General features: G+C 39.8%; 1 protein-coding gene, 1 long non-coding RNA gene and 1 other non-coding gene across 35 annotated transcripts in view; 2 read left to right on the top strand and 1 right to left on the bottom strand.

The window, feature by feature from the left end:
• Nucleotides 1-27411, top strand: part of PBRM1 (polybromo 1) — a 121621-nt gene that overhangs the window by 79286 nt on the left and 14924 nt on the right. For 23 of the 32 annotated variants that reach the window (XM_077858600.1, XM_077858605.1, XM_077858591.1 and 20 more), the window contains 8 exons: nt 1705-1890; nt 2746-2903; nt 3541-3804; nt 7890-8035; nt 10657-10814; nt 24164-24347; nt 25554-25764; nt 26408-26609. In XM_077858600.1, coding sequence (XP_077714726.1) covers nt 1705-1890; nt 2746-2903; nt 3541-3804; nt 7890-8035; nt 10657-10814; nt 24164-24347; nt 25554-25764; nt 26408-26609 — 1509 coding nt within the window. Of the gene's footprint in view, nt 1-1704; nt 1891-2745; nt 2904-3540; nt 3805-7889; nt 8036-10656; nt 10815-24163; nt 24348-25553; nt 25765-26407; nt 26618-27411 lie in introns of those variants that run through there. The other 9 variants (XM_077858612.1, XM_077858615.1, XM_077858593.1 and 6 more) reach the window with 3 other exon arrangements.
• LOC144291280 (U4 spliceosomal RNA) lies at nt 7608-7747 on the top strand. Its single transcript, XR_013358589.1, has one exon. It is a non-coding gene; the product is annotated as a U4 spliceosomal RNA (small nuclear RNA).
• Nucleotides 11910-26603, bottom strand: LOC144289943 (uncharacterized). 2 transcript variants are annotated; one of them, XR_013357865.1, is made up of 4 exons: nt 26058-26603; nt 19460-19595; nt 13318-13366; nt 11910-12081 (listed from the first exon to the last, which is right to left on the bottom strand). It is a non-coding gene; the product is annotated as an uncharacterized LOC144289943 (long non-coding RNA). The 2 variants fall into 2 exon arrangements; XR_013357866.1 differs by lacking the exons at nt 11910-12081; nt 13318-13366 and adding an exon at nt 17238-17330.

The following is a 27411-nucleotide window of genomic DNA, read 5'->3' on the forward strand; positions in this document are numbered from 1 at the left end:
TCAGTCGGTTAAGCATCCGCCTTCAGCTTGTATCATGACCCCAGGATCCTGGGATAGAACCCATGTTGGGCTCCCTGCTCAGCAAAGAATTTGCTCCCTCTCCCCCACTCCCTCCCCCCCTTGTGCTCTCTCTTTCTCACTTCTCCCTCCCCCCCTTGTGCTCTTTCTCACTCCTCCCTCCCCCCCTTGTGCTCTCTCTTTCTCCCTCATTCTCTCACAAATAAATAAAATCATTTAAGCAAATTATAATAGGGGTGTTGGAGCACGTATGGTGAAACAGACCCTTGTAGCCACACAGTGAAGGACTTAAAATGGTATGGATTTTTAGGAGTTGGTTTGAAAATACATTTAAAAATTAAAAATAGGGATCCCTGGGTGGCGCAGTGGTTTGGCGCCTGCCTTTGGCCCAGGGCGTGATCCTGGAGACCCGGGATCGAATCCCACGTCAGGCTCCTGGTGCATGGAGCCTACTTCTCCCTCTGCCTGTGTCTCTGCCTCTCTCTCTCTCTCTCTCTGTGTGACTATCATAAATAAATTTAAAAAATTAAAAATATATATATATCTTATTTAAAAAAAATAAAATCTAAAAAAACCCTATGGTATTTGCAAATGATAGCTTATATAGGAACCATTAAAAAGTATTATTTAACAAAAATAAGGCTTGTAGGGATGCCTGGGTGGCTCAGCGGTTAAGCGTCTGCCTTCAGCTCGGGCATGATCCCGGGATCCAGGATCAAGTCCTGCATTGAGCTCTCTGCAAGGAGCCTGTTCTCCCTCTGCCTGTGTCTGCGTGTCTGTCTCTCTCTCTCTGTGTCTCTCATGAACAAATAAATCTTTTAAAAAAATGTCTTGTTGAAAAGCATTGATCTCAGGGGGACTGTTCAGTGTATCTTTTTTTATTATTATTTCTTACTTGTGTATTTTAAGTACTCTCTATCCCCAACATGGGGCTCAAACTCCCAAACCCAAGATCAGAAGTCACATGCTTTTCTGACTGAGCTGCCCAGGCACCCCTCTTCAGTGTATCTTTAGTGTAGATATATATAGTTTACATTATATTGTATGATACGCATGTTCTCTATTTCCTTAATTCTAAGATTCCATTAATTTTGACATACCCATATAATAACTGTTAGGGTAAAAAAAAATTTAGAGACTTTAAGATGGAGAGGAAGTATATATGAGATTATTTCCATGATTTTACAGGTAATGTTTTCTTCTTTATCCCTTTGTTTATCATCAGGAATGACTGCATTGAGCATATATTATTAACGTGGTTATTTTTATTGTGTAGACCCTTTGTTTATTTATGTATTTATTTAAATGAATGGCGGTTGGTTGTAACTCAAAAAGGCAATTTTGAGTAGAGGCTCTCGGGAATACAGATATCCTGCTATTTGTCCTGAATCTCGCCCTTGAAGGTCTAGAAAAGAATGAAATGTATTAGTATGTGGTGTTTGAATCCTTTTTTTTTTTTTAAGATTTTATTTATTTATTCATGAGAGACAGAGAGAGAGAGGCAGAGGGAGAAACAGGCTCCATGCAGGGAGCCCGACATGGGACTCGATCCCGGAACTCCAGGATCACACCCTGGACTTAAGGCGGCACTAAACCGCTGAGCCACCGGGGCTGCCCTGTTGTTTGAATCCTACATCTGATTGCCATATCTCTTTAATGGGAGCCTTTTTGTCTTTTTCACCGAAGAAGCTGAAAAGAGTGAAGACTCCTCAGGCACCACAGGCCTCTCCGGCTTACATCGCACATACAGCCAGGACTGCAGCTTTAAGAACAGCATGTACCACGTTGGAGACTACGTGTATGTGGAGCCCGCAGAAGCCAGCCTGCAACCACACATAGTCTGCATTGAGAGGCTGTGGGAAGATTCTGCTGGTAAGTTGGTTTTCAATCAAAGGGCACGCTGGTGACATGTGACTGTTTTACTCCTCCTCAGTCCTCGGGGAAAAAAATTGTAACTCAGACATTTTATTCCTTGCAACAATAGTTGTTCTACAGTGTATTATTGGTAAAGAGAACCTAGCAACCTCTATATGAAAAACATAGGATCTAGCACTCTTGGGCCAGTGAGTGGCACAGTTGAGTCAAAGGCACAACTTCCTGAAGTGAGGTTGAGATTCATTCACTCAATGGGTATTTCTTTAAAACACACAGTAAACCAAACTGTAGGATGGCAGAGCCTCACAGGAACTAAGGACTCATGTTTTGCCTCTGGCAATACCACTCTGGTACAAATCACAAATGAAAAGGAAATTATTATAGTGTGATATGGACCTTGACTTAGAATTTGATTTCAAAAAGGCGTCCTAGAAAAGTTGCCTTTAATTTAGAACATGGAGAACAAATAGGAGTTAATGAAGCCAGAGCAGAGATATGATTCAGGCAGTCCAGTTCCCTCAGCTGCTTCTCATGAAATACCTTTGTATTCCTTCCCCTGAGTGTGTATCCTGTCCACAACAGAGTAGGGCAGGTATCATCACCTTATTCATCATGTATATTATACATCTTTTAATATGAGGGGGAAAGTTGTATTTTTTTTAGACCTCATCATTCTTCATTACTTTAAAGTATCATTTCTTTAAGATAAATATTTTAAGAAACTGTGGCCTAAAAAGCACATTGTTATTATGTTCAGGCCATGGCAGAATGGATGGAGAATTTGCTCATTTTGCAAAGAATGTGTGATTTCTATTAATGGTAATTCCCTCTCTCCCCCTTTTTGTTTTTGAGGTGAAAAATGGTTGTATGGCTGTTGGTTTTATCGGCCAAATGAAACATTCCATCTGGCTACACGAAAATTTCTAGAAAAAGAAGTTTTTAAGAGTGACTATTACAATAAAGTTCCTGTTAGTAAAATTCTAGGAAAATGTGTGGTCATGTTTGTCAAGGTAAGAAACTCATTATTCCCCAAAGTACAAATCATTCCATGAAAATAACATTTTCAAACAAAAAATAATAATATTTACAAATTAGGTGCTCTGTAAAAATCTTCAAAAAAATTTTTTAAGCTGTATCTATATAGCTGTGTGTAAAGATTTGGGAAGAAATTAATCTGATCATGATGATGAAAGACCACCATTGGCTGCCTACACTATATAACTATATGCGGTTAGCTTAAAATTTTTTATATTGCCAGGCTAATTTTTGAGAATGACATTTTCTGAAAGATCATTTAAAATTATCAGTGTGCTTTTTAGGTAACAAAGTATACTTTGTGTATCTATCTGATACAGGCACATTGAGCCCTATCCAAAGCTTTTAGGAACATTATAAAGCTGTATGAAATGCTAATATATTTTCAAAAGGGCAGTTAGTAAGCTAAAGGATATATGTATTTAATAAGCCATTCTGTAGCAGGGAAATGCTTGTACATCTCTAAGCATTTACTATTTGTTGTTAACTATCAGAAAGTCTTAACGGTTTATTTTTGTTCGTTTGCTTGATTGACGTGTGGTTTTGGTTTTTTTGGTTAACTGGTTTTCAGAAAATGCACCTAACTAATAATCTTATTCTTATATCTCCCAGGAATACTTTAAATTATGCCCAGAAAACTTTCGAGATGAGGATGTTTTTGTCTGTGAATCACGGTATTCTGCCAAAACCAAATCTTTTAAGAAAATTAAACTGTGGACCATGCCCATTAGCTCCGTTAGGTTTGTCCCTCGGGATGTGCCCTTGCCTGTGGTCCGAGTGGCCTCTGTATTTGCAAATGCAGATAAAGGGGATGATGAGAAGAACACAGACAACTCAGAAGACAGTCGAACTGAAGACAGTTATAACTTGGAAAAGGTAGGTAGCTAGAAGCCACACAAAAGAATTTTACATTTCAAAATACCTGTTCCAAGGCCTATTCCAAGGCACTGAGCCTGGGTGGCTCATTCAGTTAAACATCTCCTTTTGGCTTAGGTCATGATCCTGGGGTTCTGGGATCGAGCCCTGCATGGGGCTCCCTGCTCAGCAAGGAGCCTACTTCTCCCTCTCCCTCTCCCCTTTTCCCCTGTTTATGCTCTCTTTCTCAAATAAATACATAAAATCTTTAAAAAAAAAATTTTTTTTAAAAACCTATTCCAAAAAAAAAATACCTATTCCAGAAAATAAGTGAATAAAGCATTCAAATTCAAAATGAAAAAGTACAACAACAAAAAACCTTAGCCAAACAGAAAGAAGGGAATTATATAAGAAGGACAGAAATTAAGGCTTAGAAAACTACAGTAGAATTTAAAAGTAATTTTTAATTCTTTAACTTTTTATTCTTAAAAAACTTTAATTCTTAAAATTTAAATTCTCCAAGTGCTAATTCTTGACATGTCCAATGAGATAAACTACCAACTATCCTAATAAAAAAATAAGGCAATTAAGTTCAGACATACACATGTAGAAGAAATTTGAAGAATTTACATTTCTGTTAGTAAATTTGAAAGCCTGAATAAAATGAATAATTTTCTAGGACACTGTAAATTACTGAAGAATCCAGAAGAGATGTAACGAAATGGACAACATCAAAAAAATTTTTTTAATGCCTTGAAAGCTAATCACAGAGTACTCAAATTCCATTCTTTTAACCCTTTTAAGAGACCTATAATTATAATACTGTTTAAATTATTTCAAAGCATGGAGAACAAAGAAAACTTCCCAGTTTATTTTACAACAAAACTAGGATGATCCTAATTCCAAAGCCTGACAAAATAAAACAGAAAAGGTACAGTTCAATCTAACTTACGAATTTTGATGCAAAAAATACTTGGAGAAAATGGTTTTTTATTTATAAGTGAAATCAAATTAGTTATTTAAGAATAATATGACCAAGTAGGTAAGAGTTCATTCTAGAAATGCAAGGATTGGTCAGAATGAGGAAAATTCAGTAATATACATCATTATATTAATAGATCAAAGGAGAGATTATTTGATAAAGTACAGCAACTGTATTTAAGTCTTTAGATGGTATTTCCTCAAAGTGATTTTTTTTAAGTTATATTTGTTTCTTATGCCTAAAGCCTGCTTGCTCTACGGTTACCTATATTTTTCCAAAAGTAGCCAATGCAGACCAAAATAGCAAAAATATTGACAATAAAGTGGCAATCATAAAGATCATAGGGGAGCACTTAACTAAAGTTTTGAAAAACAGGATTCAACAAAGGAATTTCAAAATCCATATACGAGTCAATAACTTTTTTTTTGTAAGATTTTATTTATTGATTTATTTGAAACAGAGAGAGACAGCAAAAGAGAGTACAAGCAGTTAGGAGAGGGAGAAGCAGGCTCCCCACTAAGCAGGGAGCCCAATGTGGGGCTCAGTTCCAGGGCCCTCGGATCATGACCAGAGCCGAAGGCAGACGCTCAATCACCTCAGCCACCCAGACACCCAGTAGCTTTTTTATATACACCAAACTATAATTCACAGGACTCTTGAAAGTAAAATGAAAACGTTGACTATCATGTTGAATATATTTTATCAACTGTTAGGATAATCATATAGAAGAAAATACCTGATTCACCTTAACAACAAAATACATTGAGAAATAACCTTAAAAGGAATACTTGGAACCTATGGGACGAGAAACCGGCCACTCAAGGATGTAAAAGATTTGGATAAATTGTTTTCAGAATTTGACAAAATGAGGGCACCTGGGTGGCTCAGTTGGTTAAGCCTCTGCCTTTGGCTCAGGTCATGATCTTGGGGTCTTGGGATCAAGCTCCACATTGGGCTCCCTGCTCAGCGGGGAGCCTGCTTCTCCCTCTCCCTTTGCTACTCCCCCGCTTGTATTCTCTTGCTTGTGCTCTCTCTCAAATAAATAAAATCTTAAAAAACAAAACAAAACTTGGAAAAAATAGACTTCTTAGTGTCTTAGAAAAGAAATCCATTTTACTGTCCTAACAGTGTTACAAGAGAAAGGGAGCTGAGGAAAACGTGATCTTCTTTACACTTTACTAGTATGTTTGGGAGTTATAGAGATGTTAATTTTGAAAGAATAAGAAATACCAATGGAAGCCAACATGGGAATTAACCCACATTTCTTATTAGAATTCATAAGACTCCAAGGTCCTCTATGTGCATGCAATTTTTTTCCTTTTGTCTCCTGTCTTTATTTTAATACTGCCTGACCGAAACAAGTCATTCCTGGAACTTTTTAAAAGAATACCTTCAGCAGGTAGAGCATGCAGCTCTCATTCTTGGGGTTGTGAGTTCCAGCCACATTTTGGGCAGAGAGGTTACATTAAAAAAAAAAAAAAAAAAACCTTCAGAACACAACCAACCCATTTCCAAAAGAGAAAGTTATTCTTAATTTTGGGGCTACTTTATAGCTCCCATTCCTATAGATTTCCCCTCACCCATTATATGTGTGACCTCATGCATTCTTCAGGATTTTCCAGAAGAACCATTTATATATCACATCTGAAGTCATAAAGATCAAAACAAATTGTTTGGACCTTCTGAAGGATATTTTTCTTTTTTTCAGTTTGAAGTTCAGATACTCTCAAGGAGATGCAGTAGAAAATGTTGGGGTTCTGGAGTTTCCTCAGCTTTTATATGTTTTGGAATTAGTATGTTTAAAACACCTCATGCTTTGCCTATTCTCTGCATCAGATCAGAATTGTCCTTTTTTCTTTTTCTTGTTTTAAGATTTTATTTAATTGTTTGAGAGAGAGAGACAGAGAGAGACAGAGCATGAGCCAGGGGAGTGGCAGAGAGGAAGGAGAAGCAGACTCCCCGCTGAGCACAGAGGGCAATGCAAGGCTCCATCCCAGGATCCTGAGATCATGGCCTGAGCTGAAGTCAGACGCTTCATTGAGCTATCCAGGCTACCCTTTTCATTTTCTATTTTTTGCCAAAACTATAAAACCACAATAATGAATGTGCATTCAAGGCTTTTCCTAAGTCAGACATTGTTCTGCATACTTGATGTGGAGTATGTCATTGAATCTTCCTAACAGCCCCATATGATGGGTACGCTGCCTTTGTTTTATAAGTGACCTAACAGGTCAAGTAATTAGCCCAGCATCACAGCAGCCAGTAGGTGACAGAGCTTGTTATTTATTTAGAAACAGAGTGTATGTGTTTATATCACAGAGGCTATACTTTTCCATCCCAGAATAAATAAAAATGATAACTTTATTTTTATTAATGATAATTTAAAACCATTAGTTGTTAATGTTAAAAAATTGAGAGTTTGGGGGGAAAAAATTGAGAGTTTGGGACACCTGGGTGGCTCAGCAGTTGAGTGTGTGCCTTTGGCCCAGGGCCTGATCCGGGGATCTGGGATCAAGTCCCACAATGGGCTCCTTGCAGGGAGCCTGCTTCTCCCTCCATCTGTGTCTCTGCCTCTCTCTCTCTCTCCCCCCCCCCTTTGTCTTTCATGAATAAATAAATAAAATCTTTTTTTTTTTTTAAATTGAGAGCTCAATAAATGTAGTGAAGAGGAAGCTCGTGCAGAATTTGCTCTTTATGCTCCATAGCAGTGTATGAGTGAGACTGCTCTTGAATGCTGATCCATTCTGTGTGGTACTTTTTTTGCTGAAGGCTATGGGAATGGAGGGGATTGGGCAAAGGGATAAAAGGACCTTGGAGTAACATTTTATGAAACTTAAGCAGAAGCGTTGTACAGTGGCAGTATCGTAACCAATGAGATTTATCTGAGGCACGATTATTTGCTAATTGAAACATAAGTAGAAATTTAAAATAAATGCAGTATTTAAGAAGACTCAGTTTGATTTCAGAACCCCAATCTTTAGGCTTCCAATCTTCATCAAAACATCTACTTATAGTTATTTTTTTCTTTTAAGTTAATATGGAAAGTCAGCTTTTCTTTCTTAACTTTCTCTGTCTCCTCCTTGATCGTCAGCTGTCTATCTTCAACCAGTTTCCTTTACCACAGGAGAAAGAAGATGTCCCTGTGGAAATGTCAAACGGTGAACCAGGTTGCCACTACTTTGAGCAACTCCGTTACAATGACATGTGGCTAAAGGTTGGCGACTGTGTCTTCATCAAATCCCATGGCCTGGTGCGCCCTCGAGTGGGCAGGTGGGTGTTACTGAATCAGGGAGGATGCAGTTGGGGCTGATGATTTGGAGGGGGTAGAAATTCATCACTCTTGAGGATGAAGTCAAAAGTTGTCATCATTCCCCTATGATCCTGTAACTTCCCCAGCTTCCTCACACCTGCTTGTCCTGCTTTTGTCTCTAGCCACACTTCCTTCTTTATTTTTTTTAAAGATTTATTTATTTATGATAGACAGAGAGAGAGAGAGAGAGGCAGAGACACAGGAGGAGGGAGAAGCAGGCTCCATGCCGGGAGCCCGACGCGGAACTCGATCCCGGGACTCCAGGACCGGGCCCTGGGCCAAAGGCAGGCGCTAAACCGCTGAGCCACCCAGGGATCCCCCACACTTCCTTCTTTAAATCCTCCCCATGAATTTTTCTTTTCTTCTCCTGCCATTTACTGAATTGTCATCCCAGAAATCTCCCTGCCCCCCTCACATGATGAACTCTTAGCTTAAACTTAGATAGCTCTTCCTTAAGGAATCCTTTCCTGTCCCCTGCAGACTGGATTAGGTCTCCCCATTACTTTCAGAGCACATGCCAGGTTATTTTACTTTGGGTTTCCATACCAGACTGCAAATTCCCTAAGAATAGGGGAATTTTTTGCTTTTTGCTTGCCTTTGTATTCCATGCTCTAAGCACGATGCATGAAACATAGTAAAGGCTCAGACATTTATTGAACAAGTAAGTGAGTGAAAGTTTGGTTACATGGCACAAAACAGCAAAGACAGAGTCAGGTACAAGACTGGGCAGTAGTGGATAGTAGTTATGAGTAGTGGGTCTTGGTATGAGTTCCAGCCCTGCTGGCTGCATATCCTTAGGCAAATGATTGACTTCTCTGAACTCCAGTTTCCTCATTCTATTTTCTCTTCATTCAATAATCATTTGTTATAAACTTCGTATTTGCTAGGCTATAAGGATACCTTGGTGAATAAAACAGACAAATAGCCTTAATACTGTGGATCTTTGTTCTAGTGGGAAGACAATAAACATTGTGAATAAAAAAAAAGAGTACAGTACATTAAGTTGTGATATGTGCTGTGGAAAAAATAGAAAAGACTAGGGAATTAGGAGTGCCATGGTCAAAGTTGAAGAGATGCAGAAGTTTAAATAGGGTGGTGTATCTAGACCTCTCTGAGAACTGATAGTTGAGCTAACACTTGAAGAAACTAAGGGAGTGAGTAATGTGAATATCCAGGGGGAAACCTTCCTAGGAAGCAAAACAGCCAGTATGAAGACCTGAGAGAGAAGTGTGCCAGGCCTGTCCAGATCTGGAGAGTTTGTTACAGGAGGAGTGAACAGTGCATTGAATTAGATAGAAGATGAGGGTTCACAGCATATGGTGCAACTCTTGTGGACCTTAGAGACCATTGTTGGTACTTGGGCTTTTACTGAATTAAAGGGAGTACCATTGGATTCTTTCTTTTTCTTTTCTTTTTTCTTTTCTTTCTTTCTTCCTTTCATTCATTCATTCATTCATTTTTAAGATTTTATTTACTTGAGAGAAAGCAAGCCCAAGTTAGGGGAGAGGCAGAAGAAGAAATAGAAATAGACTCCCCAGGAAGAGAGACATGGCAGGAAGCCAGACATGGAGCTTGTTCCCAGGACCCCAAGATCATGACCTGAGCCAAAGGCAGACACTCAACTTACTGAGTCACCCAGGCGCCCCACTTGGATTCTTTTAAGCATAGATGTGATAACTGAATTAGTTCTTAGCAGGATTACTCTGCTACTGGTTGTTGAGAATAGCCTTAAAGGGTCAAAGAGAAGCAAGGAAATTTGCTAGGAGGCCGTTGGCAATTATTTAGGCACCAGTGATTGGTGACTCAGACCAGCAGTCAGATCCTGTTGTTAATAGGAAAGGTTGAGTTAATAGGATTCCTGATAAATGGGATGTGGGGTCCAAGAGAGAAGGAGTCAAGGGTGACCCCTGTGTTTTGGCCTGAGGAACTGGAAGGGTAGAGTTAACACAAACGAAAGTGAGGATGTTGCTTCATGTCAGGAACCACAAGACAATGGCGACAGTAATCCCAACTTGACTGGAGGTGGTTGTGAGGAATGGTATGATACCTAGCACACAGCAGTCAGATGTGAATTTTTATTTTTGTCTAGGGAGATAATATCTGGCTTTCATCAGATTCTCAAGAGGTGAAGGGCTGTATTACCTTGACACACAAAAAGGTCATGTACCCCATTGTCTTAAATACCTGCCACTCGTGTGAGCTGACCCCAAATATGGATGGTTTGTCTACTCCACTTGACGAGTCCAATGATAGATGCTCAGTTTTGTTTTCATCATGAGCATTTCAGGAAAAAAAAACCTGGGGCTTAGCTAAAACTATTAAGTCATATGCCTTGGTATTGTGTTAAAAAAAATTTTTCCCTCAGATGAGTAGCCAATGTCCATCTCTCTTTTCAAATGTCTTCTCTACTCAAAGTGGGAAAAAGTCAAGGAAACTGTGTTATCAAAATAGTCAACGGAACTCCTAAGTAGTTAAATATCAGTAAGTTTTCAGTTAAAAGAATTTTTGATAAATTAACCCTTCAAAAATGAAACATATCAGAATTCTATTTTAATGGAATTTCTCCATTTTTCCCCCTAAGAATTGAAAAGGTATGGGTCCGAGATGGAGCTGCATATTTTTATGGCCCTATCTTCATTCACCCAGAAGAGACAGAACATGAACCCACAAAAATGTTCTACAAAAAAGAAGTATTTCTGAGTAATCTGGAAGAAACCTGCCCCATGACATGTATTCTGGGTATGTATTTATGCCTTTTCATTTAATCACATTCATCCTACAACAATTGATTAAATATTCCTGTGTTAGGCACTCTTCTAGGTACTAGGTATACAGCGATAAACAAACCAGAGTCTGCTCCCCTAGAGACGTAACAATGGGGCATAGGTTGGGGAGTCAGTAAATGAATTAAGTCTATAGAAGATCAGGTAGCAATGAGAGCTCTGAATGAGAATAAGGCAGAGGAAGGGGATGGAGAGTAATGTTGAAGGGAGAACTTGTTTTAGGTAATGTGGTCACCAAAATCCTTTCTGATAGGTGACATTAGTAGAGCGCTGAAGACAGCGAAGAAGAAAACCATCTGAATATAGATAGCCATGCCTCGTTTTATTGTGCTTTGCTTTATTGCACTTCATGGATGCTGTTTTTTTTTTTAACAAATTGAAAGTTTGTGGCAACCCTGTGTCAAGCAAGTCTGTCAGTGCCATTTTTCCAACAGCATTTGCTCACTCTGTGTCTCTGTCACATTTTGGTAATTCTCACAATATTTCAAATTTTATTACTGTTATATTTGAGATGCTGCGATCATGATAAAACTTTAATGGGGATGCCTGGGTGGCTCAGCAGTTGAGCATCTGTCTTTAGCTCAGGGACTGATCCCAGGATCTGGGATTGAGTCCCACATCAGGCTCCCTGTGAGGAGCCTGCTTCTTCCTCTGCCTGTGTCTCTGCCTGCCTCTCTCTCTCCCTGTGTGTATCTCATGAATAAATAAATAAAATCTTAAAAAAAAAAAAAAAAAAAACAACTTTAATGGATGAGGAGTTTTTTCTTATGGATGAGCAATGACAGTGGTTTCTTGAGAAGGAATCTACTCATGGTGAAGTTGCTGTGAAGATTGTTAAAATGGTAACAAAAGCACTAAAATGGTAACAAAAGATTTTAAATATCATGTAAACTTAGTTGTTAAAGCACCATCAGGATTTGTGAGAATTGACTTCCAGTTTTGAAAGAGGTTCGACTGTGAGTAAAATGCTATCAGACAGCATCACATGCTACAGAGAAATCATTTGTGAAAGGAAGAGTCAATCAATGTTGCAGACTTCACAGTTGTCTTACTTTAAGAAATTGCCACAGCCACCCCAACCTTCAGCAATCACCATCCCAATTAGTCATTGGCCATCATCATCCAGGCAAGACCCTCCACCAGCAAAAAGATGAGGATGCCTACCTGCCTCAGTCGGTAGAGCATGTGACTTTTGATCTCCGGGTTTTGAGTTCAGGCCACACCTTGGATATAGAGTTCACTTTTAAAAAAAGGTTACAACTCCCTGAAACCTCAGATGCTGGTTAGCAATTTTTAGCAATAGTGTTTTTTAATTGTAGTGTGTACATTGTTTTTTAGACATAATGCTATTACACACTCATTGGACTACAGAATAGTATAAACAAAACTTTTATATACAATGGGAAACCAGAAAATCATTTGACTTGCTTTCTTGTGATACTCACTTTATTAAGGTGATCTGGAACTGAACCTACAATATTTCCAAGGTATGCTCGTATCTGAGATTTTACTCTTTTTAGGCACAGCAAACGTGAAATGCAAAGCCCTTAAGGCATAGTATCTGGGCATGTTTGAGACACAGTAAGAAAGCTGGTGGCTGAAGCAGGCAGAGCAGGAAGGAGAGTGTGGCAGGAAATGAGCCCCGCTCACCCCAGGGCACAGTCATGGTAGGTCTGTTGGAGTGTGCTGAGATTGAGTTTGGAGCAGATAGGAAGTCCTATGGGGATTGTGAGTTGAGAGGCAGTGGTGAGCCATCATATGCACTGGAGGAATCACTGTGGCTGGAGTATGGAGAATATGTAAGAATAAGGTAGGAAGCATGGAAAGGAGTTAAAAGACTTTTACAGTTTCCTTTGGACCCTTAACCCTAGTAATGTTGTCCGTAATCCAGAAATGATCAAGGCTCGTGTTGGGGTTTCTGTTCAGTCATCCTACTGAGTGTTCCCATGCACTCTGCTTCTCAGATATAGTTATATGCATCATAGGCTGTCATTGTTTTCAGCAGTTTTTTGTTTTTTGTTTTTTTTTTAGATTTCATTTATTTATTCATGAGAGACAGAGAGAAAAGCAGAGACACAGGCAGAAAGAAGCAGGCTCCATGCAGGGAGCCAGATGCAGGACTCAATCCTGGCACTTTGGGATCATGCCCTGGGCCGAAGGCAGATGCCCAACCGCTGAGCCACCCAGGTGTCCCAGCTGTTATGTTTCTTCTTGCCCTGAATTAGTCCTGCAGCTTACTTATAAACCAACTACTCTTCCCATCTTTTGGTATAGTTTTCCAAAAAGTTACTAAGTATACACTTTATATTGATTCCACATGGTTATAAAGAAGCCACCATCATCATGCTTATGGCCAAGAGGAAATAACTGTTTTACACTTAGACTTTATTTATTCACTAAGTTTACCTACATTGTTTTGGTGCTTCGAATTTTTTCAGAAGTGGATATGATAAAAATACCTGAATGGCTGGTAGTTCAACACGTTTTCCTCTTTGCACCCTTGTGTACCTTGGGGAGAGAGGGATCAAAGGCTAGTGAAGTTACTAAGTCCTTCTTGAGTTTCTGTAGCAGAGAATATCTTCCTTTTAACTCATGATCCAGACTAAAGTTCCCTAAGACCTTACCCCCAGCCAGAAGACTCAAAAGGGAGCATGGTAAATGTGAGACTGAAGTCTCCTTTGTTAAGGTAACCATATCATTTATTGCTTTTTTTCTTAGTGACTACACTGGGAATTCATCTTAAATTTGTGGCAATCTAGTTTGAGTCAGTACTACCTTAGCTTCCATTGTATATTAAACTCTCCTCCTCTACAGCACCATCCCTCCTCATTTGTGTTATTGTCAGAAATTACATCTTATATTGTATGTATTTACTGACATAAATTTATAATTAAATCATATAGGAGGGAAGAAAGGAGAATTCAAAACAAAATACAATATTGGCTTTTATATTTACATATGTGGTTACCTTTATTGGTGTTTTTTATTTCTTTGTGTGGTGTCACGTCATTATCTGATGTCCTTTCATTTCAGCCTGAGGGTTTCCCTTTAATATTTCTTTTTTTTTTTTTTTTTTTTAAGATTTTATTTACTTATTCATGAGAGAGACAGAGACAGGCAGAGGGAGAAGAAGCAGGCTTGCTGCAGGAAGTCTGATGCAGGACTCAATTCCAGGACCCCAGGATCATGACCTGAGCCAAAGACAGATGTTCAACCACTGAGCCACCTAGGCACCCCTCCTTTAATATTTCTTGTAGACCAGGTCAACTAACAACAAACTCCCTTGTCTTTTGTTTATCTAGAAGTATCTTGGTCTCCATTTTTGAAGGGTACTTTTGCTGTGTGTAGAATTCTCCATTGACAGTTTTTTCTCTCATGCCTTCCATTAAATTGGGGGAGTTTTTGGTCTTCACATATTCTTTCTTCTCCTTTCTCTCTCTCCTCCCTCTGAGATTCCCATTAGGCCTACATTGATGTGCTTTATGGTGTGTCACAGTTTCATAGACTGCTCCTGGTCTTTCTTCTTTCTGTTCCTCAGACTGATCATTTCAGTTGGCCTATCTTCCAGTTCACAGGTTCTTCTGCCTGTTCAAATACTCTAATGAAGGGCACCTGGTGACTCAGTCGGTTGAGCATCTGCCTTCACCTTGGGTCATGGTCTCGGGGTCCAGGGATCGTGCCCTGTATGGGGCTTTCTGCTCAACAGGGAGTTTGCTTCTCCTTCTCACTCTCCCTCTGTGTTCTCTCTCTTCTCTCAAATAAATATTTTTTTAAGATTCTTTAAATTTATTTATTAATGAGAGACAGAGAGAGAGAGAGAGGCAGAGACACAGGCAGAGGGAGAAGCAGAGAAGCAGGCTTCATGCAGGGAGCCCAACATGGAACTCGATCCCGGGTCTCCAAGATCACACCCCAGGCTGAAGGCTGCGCTAAACCGCTGAGCCACCCAGGCTGCCCTCAAATAAATCTTTTTTTTTTAAATCCTGTAATGAATTTTTCATGTGTACTTTTCAAAAAGTACTTTGTTGTACTTTTCAGCTCCAGTGTTTCTTTTTTTTAAGATTTTATTTATCCAAGAAAGAAAGCACAAGGGGGGAGCAGAGAGAAAGGAAGAAGCAGATTCCTCACTGAGCAGGAAGCCCAATTCAGGGCTCAGTTCCATGACTCCAAGATCATGACCTGAGCCAAAGGCAGGAGCTTAACCTACTGAGCCACCCATGCGCCCTTCAGCTCCCGCATTTCTATTTAGGCTTTCCATTTCCTGTCTCCTTCTTGATGATCTCTGTGTGGTGAGTCAGCATTCTGATTTCCTTTATTTCTTTGTCCATGGTTTGCTTTAATTCTCTGAGCATATTTAAGACAGTTGATTTAAAGTGTGTGTCTCATAGGTCCAATGTCAGTTTTCTCTGGGACAGTTTCTGTTCATTTCTTTTATCCTGTGAATGGGCCATACTTTCTTGTTTCTTTGGATGGTCTCATAATTTCTTATGAAAACTGGATATTTTGAATATCATAATATTATACCTCTGGAAATTGGATCATCCCCTTTCTTCAGGCTTCATTGTTACTGCTTATTGTGGGTCATAGTTGCTTTTTTAGTGATTTTTCTTTTTTCTTTTTTTAAATAAGATTTTATTTCATTTATTTAAGAGAGAGAGCACAAGCTAGGGAGGGGCAAAGGGAGAGGAAGAAGCAGGCTCCCCGCTGAGCAGGGAGCCTAACATGGACTTGATCCCAGGACCCTGGGATCATGACCTGAGCTGAAAGCAAGATACTTAACTGACTGAGCCACCCAGGCTCCCTGTGATGTTTCTAAACTAGTTTTTTAAACTCTGTTTGCTGTTGTGTGTGGTCACTGAAGTCTCTGTTCTGTTAGCCTAGTGGTCAGCTAGTGACTTAATAAGGATTTTCTTAAATACTTGGATCAGTGACAACAACAAAATCCCAGTCTTTGCAGCTAGAGGCTGTGTCTGTGTTGGAGCATACTTTCATCACTCAGCCTGGAAGTTTACAACTCTGCCTTTGCCTTCACTTCCTGCTTGCACAGGGCTTTACTGTCCACCAGAGGTAAGAGTTTAGGGCTTTCAGGTCTTTTCTGAGAATGTACCCTGCCTGTGGCGTGTGCATGACTCTCTGGATTCCCTGGAATGTTTTGAAACTTTTCAAAACTCTTATTCCCAGGGCACCTGGGTGGCTCAGTGGGTTAAACATCTGCCTTTGGCTTGGGTCATACTCCCGGGATCCTGGGATCAAGCCCTGCTTCGGGCTCCATGTTGGGAAAAAAGAAAACCAAAAACTCATTCCCCAAAGCATCTCACAGCCCAGGGTTTTTTTGCCAGGCTTTTTCACATTTGTACCATTTGCTTTATCTGGCAGCATCTGGTTCATTTGCCTTCAGGTACTTTCAGCAAAAGTACCATAGCCACTTCTCTGATGTGAGAGGATTCCGAGTTAGGTGAAATAAAGGCAGACCCTTTGCATTAGTACCTCAGGAAGCCACCCATGTTGGTCAAAACAGGCAACCAGGGCAGCCCCGGTAGCTCAGTGGGCAGCCCCAGTGGCTCAGTGGTTTAGCACCTGCCTTTGCCCCAGGGTGTATCCTGGGGACCCGGGATCGAGTCCCACATCGGGTTCCCTGCATGGAGCCTGCTTCTCCTTCTGCCCCTCTCTCTCTGTGTCTCTTTGAATAAATAAATAAAATCTTAAAAAAAAAAAAACCACAGGCAACCACTATTCTTTGAGAACAAGGATACTCAGCTCCCTCCAGCACCAGAAGTGCTCCCTCACACTAGGAGTGCAGGCTGCCATCTTCATGACTGCTGAGCCAGACAAGCGTGGGCAAATGGGGCAAGAGTAAGCTGAAATGCTCTCCTGCAGGCTACCTCTCACTTTTTTTCTTGATTAAAGATTCACGTAGTTTTAAACGTTTGGCTATTTTCCAGAGTTCCAATAATGTTTTGACAGATTTTGCTGGCTTTTCCCCATGTTTCTATGAGGGAATGCCCTTGAATCTCTCTGCTTCACCATTTTCACCAACATCATTTGGAGTAATTTCTTTTTATAGACACCTATTGGAATTGCACTCTGTAATTTATAAACTACATATCCAGGATCTCTTTTATTTTTCACCATGACCCTGTGTGAAAGATGCTGTCGTTGTCAGAAAAGTAAAGTTCAGGATCCCTGGGTGGCGCAGCGGTTTGGCGCCTGCCTTTGGCCCGGGGCGCGATCCTGGAGACCCGGGATCGAATCCCACGTCAGGCTCCCTGCATGGAGCCTGCTTCTCCCTCTGCCTGTGTCTGTGCCTCTCTGTCTCTCTCTGTGTGACTATCATGAATAAATAAATAAAAAATCTTTAAAAAAAAAAAAAAAAAGAAAAGTAAAGTTCATGTCCAGTACATTGGCCAAAACTAACACTAGGTCATCTTTGGCTTTTGCTTCTGTACTGGTGTGTAGATTGTTGGCAGGAACACTGTGGAGTGTGAAGAGTGAAAATATTATCCAGCAGGACACTAGCCATACAGTGAGATGTTACTTCATCTTGAGGTAAACCCCAAAAGGAAATGCATCTAGTGGTCACAAAACGGGATTTCAGCCCAGCTCATGCATTTTAGTACCCACCCCCTAAGAAAGAAAAAGTGTTTTTGTTATATTTTATATTGATTTTCAAATGCAAGGAGGCAGATTTTATTTTTTAATTAACTTGTTTCTTTTTCTTTTTTAAGATTTTTATTTACTTATTCATGAGAGACACACAGACAGAGACACAGGCAGAGGGGAGAAGCAGGCTCCCTGTGGGGAGCCTGATGCAGGACTTGATCCCAGGACCACGGGATCATGCCCTGAGCTGAAGGCAGACATTCAACCCCTGAGCCATGCAGGAGTCCCTAATTAACTTGTTTCTATAGAAAAATTTAAAGTGTTTAGGGAACCCTGGGTGGCGCAGCGGTTTAGCACCTGCCTTTGGCCCAGGGCGCGATCCTGGAGACCCGGGATCGAATCCCACGTCGGGCTCCCGGTGCATGGAGCCTGCTTCTCCCTCTGCCTATGTCTCTGCCTCTCTCTCTCTCTCTCTCTCTCTCTCTGACTATCATAAATAAAAAAAGAAAAAAAAGAAAAAGAACGTGTTTAAGTGTTAGAAGATTTATTATTTTATTAACTATATACAGTGTTGAATGTAAATCTCATCTTTGTCTCCCTGAAAGAAAAGTTTTAAAGATATTTAGCTTTAAATATCTTTATACAATATTTTCATCTTCTGTAATATAGACCTAATGGCATATTTCACTTAGTCCTGTTTTGCTGTCATACATATGCTTTTTGTTCGTTGCCTTTAGTAACTTAAATGGTAATCAAACAGCCACAGAAAAGTTGCTTTTGGGAATGAATGTGGCCACACTTGATAGAGAGTGCCTCCAGTCCCAGCAACAGGTTTCTGAAACATGCCAGTTCCTAATTTATTTGCTTGTTCTGTTTTCTTCATAATAGTTTTTTTTTTTTTAAGATTTTATTTATTTATTCACGAGAGACACAGAGAGAGGCAGAGACATAGGCAGAGGGAGAAGTAGACTTGGTGCAGGGAGCCGATGTAGGACTCAATCCCAGGACCCCAGAATCATGACCTGAGCCAAAGGCAGACATTCAACCCCTGAGCCACCCAGGTGCCTCCATAATAGATTTTTTTTATGCTGCATTAATTGAAAAGCTATACTTAGTAAGGGAAGAATAAAAGGCTTTTAATTTTTTTTAAGATTTATTTATTTTTTTGATCCTGGATGGTTCAGCTATGCATCTGCCTTTGGCTCAGGTCATGATCCCAGGGTCTTGGAATTGAGCCCTGTCGGGCTCCCTGCTCAGTAGGGAGTTTGCTTCTTGCTCTCCCTCTGCTGTCCCCTGCTTATGTTCTCTCTCAAATAAATAAATGAAATCTTTAAAAAAAATAAAGATTTATTTATTTGAGAGAGTACATTGTTGAGGGGGCAAAGGGAGATGGAAAGAGAATCTTCAACAGACTCCTCACTGAGTGAGGAGCCCATGACCTCAAGACCATGAACTAAGTGGAAATCAGGAGTCAGATGCCCAACCAACTGAGCCACCCATACACTCCAGAATAAGGGCTTTTTTTTTTTTTTTTTTTTTTTTTTTTTAGTTTAAGATTGTATTTGTATATTTTAGAGAGAGTATGAGCAAGGGGAGAGGCAAGAGGGAGAAAGAGAATTTCAAGGAGACTCCCCACTGAGCATGGAGCCAATCCAGGGTGGAGGAGGGCCATCCCAGGACCCTGAGATCATGACCTGAACTGAAATCAAGAGTTGGCATTCAACTGAGTGAGCCACCCCGGCAGCCCTCCAGAATAAAAGGCTTTTAAAGATCAGAAAGGAAAAATAAAAAAGATCAGGTTTTGCAAAGACATTATTAAGTACATATAAAATCCAAAAGGTACTTGGATAAACTATTAGAATTAATAAATGGAAATACCAAGCTTATCTATTTATCATCAAGGAGCAATTAGAAAGTTAAATTTTAAAAACATGCCATTTACATTAAATACCTAGGAATAAATTTTTTAAAAAGATGTATAAGATTCCTATACAAACACACCAAAAATCCCTGTGAGTCCAGGTGCCTGGATGGCTTAGTTGGTTAAGCGTCTGACTCTTGATCTCAGCTCGGGTCCCGATCTCAAGATCATGCGTTCAAGCCCTGAGCTGGGCTCCACACTAGATGTGGTTGGTACCTACTTACAAAAAAAAAAAAACAAAAACAAAACAAAAACCCTGTGAGAAAATGATTGAAAGGAATTAAAGAAGACCTAAATAAATGAAAGTGATTCATTGTGTTTATAGCTAGAAGACTTAGTATTCTAAAGAAGTCACTTCTCCCAATATTTGATATATCAATTCATTATAGTCCGATTCATTATAGTCCGATTATACATAGGCTTTTATAAATTTTGTATGCTTTATTAAATGAAGCTTCCTGAGCTTTTATCTTTTCCATGTCTTGTGAGGGCCTGGAAGAAACCCCAGGTCAGGACACAGAGAGGCCATATCCATTCCAGGGCTTTCAGTCTGTTTTCCTCTTTAGTCGTGAGCACAGTTTTTACCTTTTCCACATCTCTATTTTTCTTTCTGTGGACTATGGAAAATGGTAACTATGCCTTCTCTGGATTGAACAGCCTTTAGATTGTGTAAGTCAAGTGGTTGTGTGTAAATCTGAGGCAGTGATGGTAATTACAGCTATTTTAAGCTTATAAAATGTTTCTGACCTATTTTTACATGTTTTAGAGGTGTTTTGCATGTAAATGTTTAATAAGTCATTGGTTGTGAACAAAATAAGAGGTGTCCATATCACTTTTATTTAACCATGTTGTGCATGCATAGATGCATAGTTAGAAGTAAAACAAAGTTTGCACTGAGGAAATGAAGGTGATAATTCAGAAGGAATTCACATAATAAAGGAAGTAAGAAGGGTGCGTGGGTGGCACAGCAGTTGAACCTCTGCCTTTGGCTCAGGGCGTGGTCCCGGAGCCCCGGATCCAGTCCCACATCAGCCTTCCTGCATAGAGCCTGCTTCTCCCTCTGCCTGTGTCTCTGCCTCTCTCTCTCTCTCTCTCTCTGTCTCTCATGAATAAATAAATAAAATCTTAAAAAAAAAAAAAAAAAAAAAAGAATAAGTCCCGGGATCATGTCACCTCGGGCTCCCTGCATGGAACCTGTTTCTCCCTTTGCCTATGTCTCCGTCTCTCTGTGTCTCTCATGAATAAATAAATAAAATCTTTAAAAAAAAAAAAAAGTCTCAACATCATAGAGTTGTTCATTCTCCCTAAGTTAATCTTTAATGTGATCCTACTAGAGGTACCAGTGGGAATTTTCTTGTGAGGAAGTTGGGACTTAAACTGATTTTTAAAATAATGTCAAAGAGAAACAAAAATCAGGAAAATTCTGGAAAGCATAGTGGGGGATGAGGGCCAGTCCTTACCAGATATTAAAACATTGTAACATTAAAATAATTAAAATTGGGGATCCCTGGGTGGCTCAGCAGTTTGAGCGCCTGCCTTTGGCCCAGGGTGCGATCTTGGAGCCCCAGGATCGAGTCCCACGTTGGGCTCCCGGCATGGAGCCTGCCTCTCCTTCTGCCTGTGTCTCTGCCTTTCTTTCTTTCTATGTCTATCATAAATAAATAAAATCTTTTATTTTTTTAATTTTTATTTATGATAGTCACACAGAGAGAGAGAGAGGCAGAGACACAGGCAGAGGGAGAAGCAGGCTCCATGCACCGGGAGCCCGATGTGGGATTCGATCCTGGGTCTCCAGGATCGCGCCCTGGGCCAAAGGCAGGCGCTAAACCGCTGCGCCACCCAGGGATCCCAATAAATAAAATCTTAAAAATAAATAAATAAATAAAATAAAATAAAATAAAATAAAATAATTAAATTTATTTGGAGTGCCTGGCTGGCTCAGTTGGTAGAGCATGGGATTCTTGATCTCAGGGTCGTGAATTCAAGCCCCACATCAGGCATGGAGCCTACTACTTGAAATATATTAACTTAAGAAAAATCAAAATTATCTATATGATATATCACTAAACAGATTATTTGAATAGAATAAAGTTTAGCAGTAGACCCAAGTATAAGTTAATTTATGATAAAGGTGGCATCCCAGATAAATGGGAAAAAGATGGATTTTTCTCTAAGTGGTATTTGGAAATAGCATAGACATTTGAAAAAATTGTATTCAACCCTCACACCAGCATGAGAATAAATTCCCAGATGAATTACAGGTTTAAATGAACATAAAATGAAACAGCAAAGAAATGATGGGAAAGAAGTTTTGATAATCTTTGACATAAAACCTAGAACCCATACATAAAAACAAATTCGACTCTGTAAAAGTTGAAAACATCTGCATAGCCAGAACTAACAGAAACAAAGATAAGTGACAACTTTGGGGAAACTATTTGCAATATATATCATAGATCACATTTCCTTCATTTATGAAGAGCTTCTGTAAAGCATTAGAAAAGATCAATATTGAACAGAAAAATAGACAAAGGGTAAATAAGTTACTAGTGGTTCTTAAATGAAAATATGCCTTACCTCAGCCCTTAGATACAAGTTGAAAGTACCCAGATGCTTTTTCTTAATTACCTATCAAATTGTCAAAGATTCCGATGTTACTAAAATGACAGGAACATAGGGAAGTGGCATTTACGTAGTTTGTGATGGGTTCATGAATGAGCACAACCTCTATGGAAGAGAATTTGAATGTGCTTATAATAAAAATTAAAGTGTACATACTTTGACCCAGCTTTTATAAGTAAATTTATACCTCAGATAGACTCAACACATATGCAAATTGATAGATGTCTTAAATTATTTATATCAGCATTGTTTTGTTTCAGTGGGAGAGCAAAAATTTGGAAACAACCTAAATATCCATCAAGGGGGAACTAGTTTTAATAAATACAGTATGTTAATACCAGCAGTAATCCTCAAGATATATTATTTTACAACAAAATTTAGGTGTAAAACAGTGTAAACAACATGCTACCTTTTCTTTTTTTAAGATTTTACTTATTCATGAGAGACACACACACAGAGAGAGAGAGAGAGAGAGAGGCAGAGACACAGGCAGAGGGAGAAGCAGGCTCCAAGCAGTGAACCCTACGTCGGACTCGATCCTGGGTCTCCAGGACCACGCCCTGGGCTGAAGGCGGCGCTAAACCGCTGGGCTACCCGGGCTGCCCACTACCATTTTTTATTATAAAATATAAAACAGGGCAGCCCGGGTGGCTCAGCTGTTTAGCGCCGCCTTCAGCCCAGGGTGTGGTCCTGGAGACCCAGGATCGAGTCCCACGTCGGGTTCCCTGCATGGAGCCTGCTTCTCTCTCTGCCTGTGTCTCTGCCTCTCTCTCTCTCTCTCTCTCTCTCTCTCTCTCTCATGAATAAATAAATCTTTAAAAAAAAATACAAAACATGTAGCATTTTAACCATTTGTAATTGTACAATTCAATGATGTTAATTAAGTCCCTTAACAATATTGTGCAACCATGACCACTATTCACTTCTAGAATTTTTCATCTTCTGGAAAGAAACTCTGTACCCAACAAGTAGTAACTACCCATTTCTCTCAGTACCTGGTAATATCTGTTCTGCTCTCTGTCTTTATGAATTTTGCCTATTCTAGGTAATTCACGTAAGTGAAATCATGTCAGTTGTCCTTTTGTGTCTTGCTTATTTCATTTTAGCATACTGTTCTCAAGGTTCATCCAGAGTGTAGCACGTATCAGAATTTTTTTCCCTTTCAAGACTAAATAATTTTCATTGTATGTATATACATCATTTTGTTTATTGATTCATCTGTTGATGGCCATTTGGTTTCTACCTTTTGACTCTTGTGAATAATGTTGCTGGGAACATTAGCATATGAGTGTCTAATTGAGTTCCTGTTTTCAGTTCTTTTAGATATTTACCTAGAGATAGAATTGCTGGATTATATAGCAATCTGTTTAACTTTTTGAGAAACTGCCAGGATGTTTTCCACAGCAGTTAAAGCATTTACATTCCTACCAGCAATGGATAAAGTTTCCAATTTCTCCATATCCTTGCCCATACGTGTTATTTTCTGGTTTGTTTTTTTAACGTAATAGCCATCTTAATGGGTGTGAAATGGTATCTCATTGTGGTTTCAAATTGCACTTCCCTAACAATGATGTTGAGCACTTTTTCAGTGTGCTTATTGTCTGTATGTCTTTCAGGAAATGTCTATTCAGATCCTTTGCCTGTTTTTTAATTGGGTTGTTTTTCTGGTTATTGTTGAGCTGTAGGAGTTCTTTGTATGTTCTGGATAACAGACTTTTACCAGAGATATGATTTACACATATTTCTTGGCAACTTTGTCAAAAATCAATTGCTTATAAAAACCCAATTGTGCGGATTCATACCTAGACATAATTCTATTCTGTTGATTTACACTTCTATCCTTAGGTCTGTGTATACCTTTTAAATCTTCTGACTTTTGAGTCATATGAATGTATTCATTTAAAAATAATAAAAATTTAGGGGCACCTGGGTGGCTCAGTGGTTGAGCATCTGCCTTTGGCTCAAGTCATAATCCTGGGGTCCTGGGATCAAGTCCTGCATCAAGCTCCTGCAGGGAGCCTCCTTCTCTCTCTGCCTATGTTTCTGCCTCTCTCTCTGTGTCTCTCATGAATGAGTAAATAATAAATAAAATAAAATATTAAAATAATTGTTAGCTATAGCCACAGTTTACTCCTTTAATTTCCCTCCAATTTGCCTTCCAGGAAAGTGTGCTGTGTTGTCATTCAAGGACTTCCTCTCCTGCAGACCAACTGAAATACCAGAAAATGACATTCTACTTTGTGAGAGCCGCTACAACGAGAGTGACAAACAGATGAAGAAATTCAAGGGACTGAAGAGGTTTTCACTCTCTGCCAAAGTGGTAGATGATGAGATTTATTACTTCAGGTAAAGTTTTAAAAACTAAAGAGGAAAGAGCACGTCAGCTTTTAATAGGAAAACTTATATCAAAATAGTATAGATCATAGTGGTTTTTTGTTTTTCTTGTTAAGTCTAAAACCAGAGCAGTATATGTTTCAAATAGAAAATATAATAATTCAGCTAGAAATTAAAATCCTCATAATCTGCTGATATGTGGTAACTGCCCTTGTTGTAGACTCTGGTAATTATAAAATGGAGGCAGAAATCCTTGGTTCTCATTTTTAGCCTATTAAAATGTTGCCTAGTTCCATAGTATGAAAATTCTTTTTGCTATATTATATAGGCAGCTAGATCCAAACTTTGGATCTAGTACGTTTGTGGATATTCAGCACAATCCTTTAAAAACTAGCATCCATAGTATGTGTGACTTTATAAATAGACATTGAAGGTCTTTCCTTTGCTGACTTAAGGAGTGTATGTTGCAGATTGCAGGAAGTCTTTCCTTTATTTTCTTTTTTTTTTTCTTTAAGATTTTTATTTATTCATGAGATACACAGAGCAAGAGAGGCAGAGACATAGGCAGAGGGAGAAGCAGGCCCCATGCAGGGAGCCTGACAAGGGACTTGATCCTGGGACTCCAGGATCACGCCCTGAGCCAAAGGCAGACGCTTAACTGCTGAGCCACCCAGGTGCCCCAGTCTTTTCCTTTTTTTAAGATTTTATTTACCTATTTGAGAGAGAGAGAAAGAGAGAATGGGGGGGGGGGGGCGGTAAGAGCAGAGAGAAAGCAACAAGCAGACTCTTCGCTAAGCACAGAGCCCAATGCAGGGCTCGATCCCATGAAATCATGATCTGAGCCGAATCCAAGAGTCAGGACACTTAACCAGTGAACCACCCAGGTGCCCCAGGAAGTCTTTTCTAAATATTGAGGCAGAGGGCAGCCCTCATGGCCCAGCGGTTTAGCGCCGCCTGCAGCCCGGGGCCTGATCCTAGAGACGCGGGATCGAGTCCCACATCGGGCTCCCTATGTGGAGCCTGCTTCTCCCTCTGCCTGTGTCTCTGCCTCTCTCTCTCTCTCTCTCTCTCTCTGTCTCTATGAATGAATAAATAAAATCTTTAAAAAATATATATAGAGAGAGAGAGAGAAAGAGAGAGAGAGAGGCAGAGCATTGCTTTCTGATCAATCCTGGAGTGGTGTTTGGTGATTTTTTTTTTTTTTTTCACTTCTTTCAGAAAACCAATTGTTCCTCAGAAAGAGCCCTCACCTTTGTTGGAGAAGAAGATCCAGTTGCTAGAAGCAAAATTTGCTGAGTTAGAAGGTGGAGAAGATGATATTGAAGAGATGGGAGAAGAGGATAGTGAGGTCATTGAGCCTCCTTCTCTACCTCAACTTCAGACCCCCCTGGCCAGTGAGCTGGATCTCATGCCCTACACACCCCCACAGGTGACAGTGACAAGTTCCTGTTACTTGTTTTATTCTCAATTTTGGTTCATAGCACACTCAAGCCAAGGGAAGAAGACATCCAGCTCACACACGTGAGCTTCAGCCTGGAATTCTGCAGGAAGGAACAGATTTTTTTCTTTGTTTGTTTGTTTCTTTCTTTCTTTCTTGATGCCACTGAGAATTTTAAATTTCGTTTTTTTAAATGTGCACAGATAGCTATTTTTAATGGCATGTTTAGTTAGAAAGCTCTCCCTGCCCTATATTAAAGGAAAAGCAGTGAAGAGTGGCATCACCTTGTTATTCTAGCTTTTACTGCCCATATCTTTCCAGTCGCTCCTTTAGACCTTCATCTGGGTGTAGGTGATCCCTGTTGGCATTTTTTTTCTCATTCAGAATTTTCTCAAGACAGAATTGTGAGGTCACCATTATGGATTATAGTCATGGAATCCAGTGAAACTTTCATTTATTTATTATATGGTAAGCGGCAAGGATGAGCTGTTCTGACCAAGGAAATGGCCAGCTGTAAATTAAACGTGTCTGCAAAACAGTAACTATTGAATCACGTGTTCCTGGCTTCCAGAAACCTTGAGCAGTTAACCAGATATGATGCTCTGATGCACTATAAGAGCTCTCTGTCTTACAGTCTACCCCGAAGTCTGCCAAAGGCAGTGCAAAGAAGGAAGGCTCCAAACGGAAAATCAACATGAGTGGCTACATCCTGTTCAGCAGTGAGATGAGAGCTGTGATTAAGGCCCAGCATCCAGACTACTCTTTCGGGGAGCTCAGCCGACTGGTGGGGACAGAATGGAGAAACCTTGAGACAGCCAAGAAAGCAGAATATGAAGGTAAATAGAGACTAGGTGCAGCTATCTCAGCTTTCTAAGCAAGGGGGTCTTTTCAGGTATGCACGTGCGTAAACAGGTTTTACTTTCCTGTTCTGACCACTTGCACATAAACTTTGTGTTGGGGACTGTCTCGAATGGCTCCCATCCAGCAATCTAAATGCCAGCCTTGTCGTGACTGAGCAAGCACTGCCCCTGACTTGGCCTTTGATCCTGGTGGGTTTTTGTTTTTTCCCAAAAAATTCCTCAACTATTTTGCTGTTAAAAATTGCATGGTTTTCTTCCTTCATTGAGTTCTGTAAGCAAGCACACATGTGTTGAGGTGGGGAATGATTGTACAAGGATGTTAAATTAGAATTATGGTTAAAATTCATCTGAAAGGAAGCTTTCAAAAGCAGGATCTATTAGGGCTCTTGATAAGCCACATGTTTGAGCTCCAGGCTGAGGCTTGGCTGAAAGCGCTTGGTTTCCTAGGCCAGTCCTGGCCTATGCTATGTTTGCATTCATAGCTACTTTCAAGGCACTGAAGGTCTCTGATAAAGCTCAACCACCTTCATTTTCCTTTTACTCTATAATTAAATCATTTTGGTCCATGAGCTATCATTTAAGGATTTGGTGGTTCTCAGCCTTTAGGGACAAGTACTTGAAAGAGATTTGGGCGAGGGGTTATTTAGTTGTTTTTTTTAATGTCAGGCATGCCTTTAATAAAGAAATGAGTAATGAACATTAAATGAGTAATGAACATTAGCTTAGGCAGGACTCTTGCCTTTGGAGCTATATTTTTCCATTTGGAATTATGTATAAT

The sequence above is a fragment of the Canis aureus genome, chromosome 19 (assembly GCF_053574225.1).
Source record: "Canis aureus isolate CA01 chromosome 19, VMU_Caureus_v.1.0, whole genome shotgun sequence".
Classification (NCBI taxonomy): domain Eukaryota; kingdom Metazoa; phylum Chordata; class Mammalia; order Carnivora; family Canidae; genus Canis; species Canis aureus.